The sequence below is a fragment of the Rhamphochromis sp. 'chilingali' genome (assembly GCF_963969265.1).
Source record: "Rhamphochromis sp. 'chilingali' genome assembly, chromosome: 9".
In the NCBI taxonomy this organism is placed as follows: Eukaryota; Metazoa; Chordata; class Actinopteri; order Cichliformes; family Cichlidae; genus Rhamphochromis; species Rhamphochromis sp. 'chilingali'.
In genome coordinates, this window is record NC_137936.1 from 23,387,627 (window position 1) to 23,397,291 (window position 9,665).

General features: G+C 44.3%; 1 protein-coding gene across 2 annotated transcripts in view; it reads left to right on the plus strand.

Moving 5' to 3' along the window:
• Positions 1-7,756, plus strand: part of prdm2b (PR domain containing 2, with ZNF domain b) — a 23,685-nt gene extending 15,929 nt beyond the window's left edge. For both annotated transcript variants that reach the window (XM_080891012.1, XM_080891013.1), the window contains 3 exons: positions 1,197-1,301; positions 1,421-5,961; positions 6,096-7,756. In XM_080891012.1, coding sequence (XP_080747138.1) covers positions 1,197-1,301; positions 1,421-5,961; positions 6,096-6,113 — 4,664 coding nt within the window. In that variant the 3' untranslated portion in view covers positions 6,114-7,756. The remainder of the gene's footprint in view (positions 1-1,196; positions 1,302-1,420; positions 5,962-6,095) is intronic.
• The last annotated feature ends 1,909 nt before the right edge of the window (positions 7,757-9,665 follow it).

Here is a 9,665-nt window from a genome sequence, read left to right on the forward strand (position 1 = left end):
AAAAACGTGAAAGTAAGCACTAGTACCATCAGCGCAGCTGATAAATTCCAAGAAATGGTAACCTTGGCTGTTGTGTTGTGTGCCACATTTCCATTTACCAGCATGAACTTTGAACATGTTATTTCCATAAAAGACAGCAAGCTCTCACCTTGTCATGAGATGTCATCAATACATGACTACAAAAAAGAATGCAAAATGATTAAAAATATGCTGTGTGCAATGTCAAAAATTGGTCAGTGCGCACTGTTTTGCTTTATATTCTGCTGTAAATGTATAATATTACAAGAGTACAGTGCAGTATAATGGAGTACATCTGCCCACATTTGATATATAGTCTTATAAATGACTTGACTTGCTATTAACATGCAATTAATAGCTACATTCAGCAGACAGAAACACAAATCCTTCATTATAACATCAGAAAAAATTAAATCTGAGGATTGGGAGCTATACAACTCTACAGGCAGTATGCTGTGACCCCTAATGCCAGTGTACTGTGAAGTGAACCTCAGTAAATTAACTATCCTGCCTTTGGATTAGCAATGATCCATATTCCCTAACCTGCGTGTGGTGTACTTGTAGAGTGACTGCTGGATTAAAAAAAATGGTTTACACAAATGTACACAAAGATAAATTGTACAAAAGTGGGCAGTGGTGCAGCTGCTGTGGATTTGGCAGAATGGCTCTGGCCCTGCTGGTCAGATGCCTGACCTGCAGCATGTGTTTCTCTGCTATGAACTGGGCTTTGAAGGCCAGGTCAGATGGCCTTTTGACTCATTTCAGTGACAAGGAGGTGCAGGGGAGACTCCTGAGTCAAACTAGACATCGGCATTCAAAATATGTCCTATTGGGCTTAGTGTGAGCCTCAATCATTAGGTAATTGTCACATTTAAATGACTGATGCATATGAGCTCATAATTGGAATACAATTTAAGTGTAATCTGCATGCTTATCATGCCTGTAAATTATAGTGTGTACAAACTGAAAGATTTGCTGTACAGAACTGAGCAATCGCTGAGGAAATATTTGAGCTGACTTTGGTGTAGAACTTAAAGTCAGTTAAAGTAATCTGGCAGCAATAAAAAATATCAAGAGGAAAGGATATTACAAGATACTAAGATAACTTTTCTTGACTAAAGTGTGTGATCAGTGATTGAGCTTTATACAAAGTGATGTGTGTGTGTTTGTACTTGCAGCCAGAAGAAAGCTGCTGGAGAAAGCCAGACAGGCTGGTTTGGGTGGATTCAAGAAAACGAGTGGAACCAAACCTACTGTCAAGGAGATGTGGGATGGGGAAGGAGGTAAGTTTCCTTATTGTGAAGTAGTTGATTTAAACAATTTTATTTTATTTATTTTATTAACTGCTACCTGTGTGTTGCAACTACTTAAAACATTTGATTAATTTTGATATGTTTTGCAGGAGTGAAGGGGACGGAGAAGGATGGGACGCCGTTATCCGTGCAGGAAATCAAGACGGCGCATTCACTGGGAAGCACTGACCATAAAGATGTACAGGACATGTCAACAGCATTAACAGACAGAGGAGACTTGGAGGAGGATGAAGAGGAGGATGAAGTAGAAGAAGAAGGAGAGGAGGAAGAGGAGGAGGATGGTGATGATGTGGAAGACTCAGAAGCTGCTCTGCATTTAACTGTCACTGATTCCATGTTAAACAAACTAGCATGCCCCGAAGAAAGCCACGGGGATGCACAGGTAAAGTCGGAGTCTTCCTCCCTAGCTGGACGAGAGCCAGAGGTTGATCCCGATCTTGACCCTGATGGTGACCTTGAGGGTGATCCACAAGGAGAGCCCTATCCCTGTCAGCACTGTGAGCGCCACTTTGCCACCAGACAGGGCCTGGAGCGTCACATACACATTCACGCTATGAGCAACCAGCAAGCACAACTTTTCAAGTGCCGCTACTGCAATAAATCCTTTGGCTCACAGGTGGGACGGCGGCGGCACGAGAGACGGCATGAGAGCGGCTCTAAGAAAAGGCCCGGCTATCTGGCTGGACCTGCCAGTCCTGTGGTGCAGACAGATTCAAGTCCTGACTGCACCAGCCCAACTACTCACTATATAGCCACAGGATCCCAGTTTACAGGAGGACAGCTGCACAACTCTGATATGCAGAGAAAGGAGTTGGGGCCTCAAGTTGACCGTCCCTTTATGTTGGATGAAAACGGGGAGTCAAAAGAACTCCACCCCTGCAAGTACTGCAATAAAGCCTTTGGCACACACACTAACATGCGCAGACACCAACGCAGAATACATGAACGACACTTGTTACCAAAAGGAGTTCGAAGGAAAGCTATGCTGCAGCAAGAGGCAGCGCGGCAGCCTGACGGGTCCCCCAGCATGAGCCCTCCTACCGTCTACGTTCCCAGTGCAGACACGGAAGACGAGGCAGACAGGGACGATTACGCGGTTGACATATCCAAAAACATCTCTGAGAATTTGAGCTTCTACATTGATGGCAAGATCGTGTCCACGAGCGCAGTGAGTACTTGTGAAGTGATAGAAGTGGACTCGAGATCTGCAGCTCTGTTTGGTCTGGACACCGTCATCCTCAACCCAACTCAGATCAGTCAAGCGCTGAAGGTGGAGACTAGAACAACTAACACAAAGCAAACCTCCAACACTGGACAGCCAGCAGCTAAAAGGAGAACATCTACACCCCCCCTTATTCCCAGCCTTAAAGTGGAGACGGAAACTTCAGCATCATCTTCATCATCGTCTTCCACATCTTCCTCATCCAACTTGTTAGTGGGAGGTCTGTTTCAACAGGCCACTGATTCATCGGCTTTTCAGCGAGAGAAAAACGTTTACCTCTCGCCGAAACTCAAACAGCTTCTTCAGGCGCAAGACATCCAGAAATCAACCGTAACTCTGATAACAGACAGCCATAAGCTAGCCTCGCAGCTGTCCGTCATGCCGCTGCAAGGGTCTTCAGGGAAGTTTAAAAGAAGAACGGCTTCTCCTCCGTCGTCGTCTCCGCAGCTCAGCCCTGCAAGTAAAAATGAGAGCGGTAAAGTTGAAGTGGCAAGCTTATACACTCTTAAGGTACCGAAGCTGGAAAGCCAGACCGCATCACCTTCTGAGAGCCTGATGGACAAAGATGACAGGGAAACTCTGAGCCCTTCTGGAAATGCCACCCATAACCAACCTTCCTCTAGTAGCGGAGGAAATTCCTGTAATCAGCAGCCCTTGGATTTGTCAAACTCTGTCAGCAAGAAGAGTGAGAATTTGAACAAAGTGCTCGGGGATTCGGCTCTTGATTTAAGCTTCCATCGGAAGACCACAGGTGAGCCCGAATCAAAGGGGAATGCAGCACCACAGCCACTAACCAAAAAGAGAAAGCCTAACACCAGCATGCTTGCAAAGGTGCTAATGAACGAGTATGCTGGTCTAAATTTGCCGGGAGATGAGGGTCCCTCGACTCTGGCAAACATAAATTCTTTCCCTTCTCACTCTCCTAATGTTGGATCCGATTCAGCCAACCCCTCTCCGCCATCTTTGACCCCCATGACCATGACTCCCTCTTCACCCGGGACTTCTAGTGTCACATCCCCGACGCCACCTCCGCCTGTACTACCCACCATACCCTCTCCGCCAGCCATGCCTAGTTCTCCTCTCTCTCAGCCTTCGGACTCATCCTTGCTGAGGCCTCTGCCTGTGCTCTCACCAAAAATGTCTCCGAGATCAATTGAAGAGAAATCCCACTTGGAGGAGGAGAGCTTCTCAGCTGAGGAAAACAAAGATGAGGAGGAGAAGCACATCTCTGAGCTGCTGGATTCCCCAGACACTTCACTTAAAGGTCCCTCAAATGGCTCAAGTACACCGAGCCCTCCAGAGGCAGAATCAGTCGATATGCCCACTACAGAGGATGATGTATCGCAGACTGGAACTTCCAACAGTCTGCCTAATGGTAATCAGAACCATGACACTGTCTCTGAAACTGAGAAACCGGACTTTGCTGCTATCTCGTCCCAACCAGAATCCTCATCCTCTTTAAAAGCTCCCTCTGACTCACATGATTCATCCTCATCACAAGCTTCGCAGTCTCCCCATCCGATTACAATAAAAGAAGAACCTGAGCACTGTATAGATGAGTTATTGGGTACTAGTCATGCCTCTCCGTGTGGCTTTGACTCTTCTCCTCAGCCTGCTGCTGCTCTCCCTGCTGCCCCTGAACCGACTGATAAAACTGCTGAGCCCGAGGAAATTGACATGACGTACTGCAAGACTTTTGTATGTAATGTGTGTGAAAAGCCGTTTGGCTCCATCAAAGAGCTCAGCGGACATATCGTAGAGCACGCCGCAGACTGGCCATTCAAGTGCGAGTTTTGCGTCCAGCTGTTTGGTGACGCTCCAGCCCTGCTTGCTCATCGGACGACACTACATGGAGTGGGCCAGATCTTTGTGTGCTCTATTTGTTCCAAAGAGTTTGCCTTTCTCTGTAACCTCCAGCAGCATCAGAAGGATCTGCATCCAAATGAAGCATGCTCACATACTACTGTAGAGAGTGGGAAACTTAGGCCACAGAATTATACCGATCCTTCCAGAGCCAAAGAGGAAAGCAGTCCCTCAACACCAGCTCTTGAGATGGCTGATGAAAATGCGCCACCCAGCGACTCTCATTTACTAAAAGAAGAGCCAGATGTTAATGGAAATCATACAGAGGAGGGGGCAGAGGACCCCAATGAGGAGCTGTACACTACAATAAAGATCATGGCATCAGAAGGAGGGAAGCCTAAAGGTCCTGATGTCCGCCTTGGCATTAATCAGCACTACCCCAGTTATAAACCACCCCCATTTCCTTATCATAGCCGTTCCCATGCTGGCTCTGTGGCCTCGGCTACAAACTTCACCACCCACAACATACCACAGACTTTTAGCACTGCCATTCGCTGCACCAAGTGTGGCAACAGCTTTGACAACATGCCCGAACTGCACCAACACATACTGGTCTGTGCCAGCGCCAGTGATAAAAAGCGTTACACTCCCAAGAAAAACCCCATCCCTCTCAAGCAAATAGTGAAGAGTCCAAACGGAGTGGCGTCCCCCACAGCAGCCGCTGCAGGCCAGAGTGCTTTCCGTAGAATGGGTCAGCCAAAGAGACTAAACTTTAATCAAGACACTGGCAAAACAAAAATGAGTGCCCTGAGCAAGAAGAAACACGAGCTGGTGCAGAAGGCAATTTCGCAGAAAAATAAAACCGCCACGAATGCAAAGAAGGCTGCCATCAAAGTGGAAGAAGAGCACACCTCTAATGTCTGCCCCCACTGCAGTCGTGTGTTTACTTATACCGCGAGTCTGACTAAGCACATGGCAGTCAGCTGCCCCATGAAGCCTGTCGTTGTTAAAAAGGGCAAAAGAGGTCTCGCGGAGGTGAAAAAAGAGCCAGGGTCTGTGGCAGATAAAAACACGAGTCTGAGGAAAAAAGCATCTGACGGTGAAGCACACGCAGACACTGAATCTAAACCTTTGGGAAAGACCAGGGCTCGTAGCTCCGGTGGTGCAGACCCCGAACGTCTCCAGGCAAGAAAAGGGAAAACCCCTGCCGCAGTGGGCCGACCAAAGAGGCCCGCCTCCTTCCCAGCTCTGGTTCCTGCAAGCAAAAGAACTAAAAAGGGCCAAGTTCAGTATTTACCTCCCACCCCTTCAGCCGTGGACACTCCTAGCGAGGCTTCACAACGGCCAGCCATGAGAATGCAGCGTATGGGCAAAGAGGCAGCACCCAAGAGATTAACGGAGGCCAAGTCATCATCATCATCACCGCCATCAACAACTCAGCAGCAGCAGCAGCAACAACAAGTGAAGAAGGAGGAGCGGTTCTCTCTTCGAACACGGGAGAGAGTTGGTGGTCCCGTCACCAGGAGCTTACAGATGGCCAGCACAGCTCCTGCTGCTGAGCCGAAGACCGATGAACCACCAATTCAAGAGCCAAAAGACACTCAGGTGAGTTATCTGTTGGCTTACTGCAGTCACACTGATTATCATACTGATGTCATATTTATTTGTCAAGTTTTTGAAGCAATTCAAATAACTGACCAATCATTGTGCTGCTTCTGTTTGTTTGCTCCCCCCTAAAGGAGGTGGCGACGAAGTGAGCCATGTGACATTATTGAGCTCCCTCTGTTCACCTATCAGGTAGCACTCTGGAGTCATCGTGTAACCAAGGACGCCCTTTGTGACGTTTTGCTCAGTTGTTCCTTCTACTCGAAACATGTCAAGTCTGCTTATCTCAACTGCCTTGCTGGATTTAAGGAGGGAACTCTTTATCTTCCATCCATCTTATGAACTGAACTGAGCCTCGATTTCTAGCCAGCCTTGCAAAAACAACAACAACAAAAAAAAAACCCCACAAAAAAAGGAAACTGTAAATGACAGTGAATTAATATATTCAATGTGTGTCCTTACTTGACCCAAAACAGTAAGATTAGGGCTCCGTTATTTTTGGAAAGCTGACATATTGCAAATGGCAATCATGTATCAGTTAGTGTTAGGGAAACTTGTTTATTATTATTATTTTTTCCCCCCTTTTAGGTCTTTTTTAAAAATTTTTTTATTTGTTTGTTTGTTTTATTTGGATGTCTCCAGAGTCTCTTAATGCATGAGCTGTATAGAGTTAAAAACTAGATTAAACCCGTGCCTCTCCTTGTGGGCACCTACTTCAGTTTATACATGATTTGCAAAGTATGTACGTTCGAATTTCCTTTTTTTGTAGTCTTTATATTGTAGAATATATCTTATTTGTTTGGGAAACAAAAATGAAAGAGGGCAGTACAGTTTACTGCAACAATTGGTCCTCAGGAACACTGTATATGCGTGTGGTAAGTATGTATATGGTTACAGTTGGATGACAGCTCTTCCTTAGGTTTAAATCTCATGCCAAGTGTCATGTTTTGTTTTTTTTAACTTGCTTTCTTTTTTGTTCATCTGGTGTTAGCAGGTGATTCCCGTTGTAAAAATGTGATGGGACTGATGTCTCCTCTTTAAAAAATAAATAAATAATGAAAATAATTTTGATATCACGCATTAAGCCCAGTGTTCTTACAGCACTTTAAAACAAACTGCCAAAATTTCAAGCTGGATCAGAAAGCCTATTTATAAGAAACATGCGCGTCATGGAATGTATTCAGGTCTGCTGATAATTTGCCCCAACGGGCAGAAAATTATTCTTCCAATCTCAGATATTTACCTTTTTTTTTTTTTTTTTAAAGTCTTTTTGCAAAGACATCTGCAAACTATTTGTTATCTTTAAGAAGTTTGATAATTCCCTAAATGCCAAAATGCATGATACACTTCTTTTTTTGTAAGCGAACGTATATAAAGTCGCTTCATGTGTTCTTTCTCACGCGAAAGCCACAGAAGTGCAGCCGAAGTTTTTTTTTTTTTTTTTTTGAGGACTGTGCCATTTCTGTTTCAGTGAATTCATGTGTACTTCATGAAAACCTCATCCAGGCCCTGCAAGTGAAAACTTTTTGTTTCTGCAGTGTTCGACCCACCTTTCCCACTCGCATCCAGTTATCCGACGGCAAACACGCAGGCAGTGCTTAAACGCTCGTAGCATGTTCTGGGAAAATAAATTGAACAATATGATTAAAAGCTAATTTATATTTCCATGAGAAATCTTCATGCTTTGCCTTTCAGTCTCATGAATTATGTATTTAAGGATGAACAAAGACAAAAATCCCAAATGACCTCATGTAAAACGTTGCTGTAATTGACATAATTAAAATACGTTTTTCAATTTGTGTAAAGCTTTATTTGTTCTTTTGCTTGTGGGACTCTCAGTTATACGCAGATTTTTGAGATTTGGGCATAGAGGACTGGGAATTTTTTGTTGTTGTTATTGGCAGCACTGGGCTTGATTTAAAATATGTACTTGTGCATTATCATGGTATCGTACTGATATAAAAAATCAATTGGTGAATGTAGACAGAAAGGATTGATTAACTGGTCTGACTCCTTTTATATACTGAGACCTTTTTCTTTCTTTTTTTTTCAAACATAATAGATGTCCCTGCCATTGGAGCTGTAATAAAGTCTTTCACATTACATTTACTGATTACCTTCTCCACTTAGAGTTTGGCAGGGACTTCACCCAATTATGAAAAATGAATTTTAGTTTTCATTGTATTTGACTTTGATAGAAGGTAAGAAATCTTGCATAAATCATGTGAAGTCGCCGCCTTTGCTTCACGGGTTGGCAGACTACGACTGGGACAGGGGACCCGGGGACCCCGTCAGCTGGTTCCTGCAAGATTTGTATCTATTTTGGGAGCAGTTTGCTAGTCAGGTGGCTGATATGTGAGTCGTGCATTACCTTAAACTCTTGCCTCTGTGTTGTGGGTCAGAATAGAAATGGGAAGCAAATTGTGTAATAGATATATGAGTCAAAGCCCCATTGGACACAGTACGCATCAGATATGGCTGTTTTGTTTATGGACTTTGAAAATAATTAGTTTAGAACTTAATCCTATAAAATATAAAGTGTAGTGTAATTTAAGTCAGTTTTGACTGTCCTCCATCCAGGTGTGCATTAATATATTCTGAATAGTCACTGATAAGTAACAGTCATAAATCCTTACAGGGCTCATGCACGGGCAGTGAAACAAAACTAGTGTGCACACGAACTATGATGAATAATTCAGTGTTGTGCATATTTGTGATATTTCTGTCACTCGCACACCGCTGCTTCTTATTTAAGAATAGTGTCTGTTACATGGCAATAATTATCGCAATAAGTAAACACAAATATTTAATCAGCCAATCACAGGGCAGCAACTCAGTGCATTTAGGCACACAGACGTGGTCAAGACGACCTGCTGAAGTTCAAACTGAGCATGAGAACGGAGCTGAAGTTGATTTAAGTGGCTTTGAGTGTGCTGTGGTTGTTGGTGTCAGATGAGCTGGTGTGAGTATTTCAGAAACTGCTGGGATTTTTTCCCACACAACCATCTCTGGGGTTTACAGAGAGTGATCCAACAAAGAGGAGATGTCAAGTGAGCTGCAGTTTTTTGGGTGAAAATTACTTGTTTATGTCAAAGGTTGAAGGAGAATGGCCAGACTGCTTCAAGCTGTGAAGATGACAGTGGTAACTCACAAAACCACTTGTTACAGCCAATGTATGCAGAAAAACATCTCTGAAATCAAAGCTTCTCAGAACCTCTCGGGATGGATCTGTAGCTATGAATATCTTTCAAGGTCTCATCTGGCTTGTGTGCATCTGATGAGCTCAGTTTTTGACAGACCTCATCCGTCTCACTTATGTAGCCCAGTACCTAAAAACCTAACGAACTATCAATGCCGGCCAACTGAGAGTGCGCTCCAAATCTTCACCAGAGCACTGTGGCGTGGACCAGATCCTCACAGAAGACATCCTGATGGATGAGATTATAAATGAAATGTAATCTGTTTGTTGGATTTGATCCACAGGCTGCATCCCTTTATTCAGAGGGATGTGGAGACGTGTTTATTTGCCCCAGTGCCATGATGGTATACTTTATGGCTGGATGTAGTTTATGTGAGTGTGTGTGTGGAGGGGTGGGCACTTGGAGGAGCGCCGCACCATACTCATGCTGTCAGGGTGAAATATCGCTGCACTCTCTCTTGATTGCTGTGTACGGTGCTTCAGCCCTATTCATAAAAATGCAATT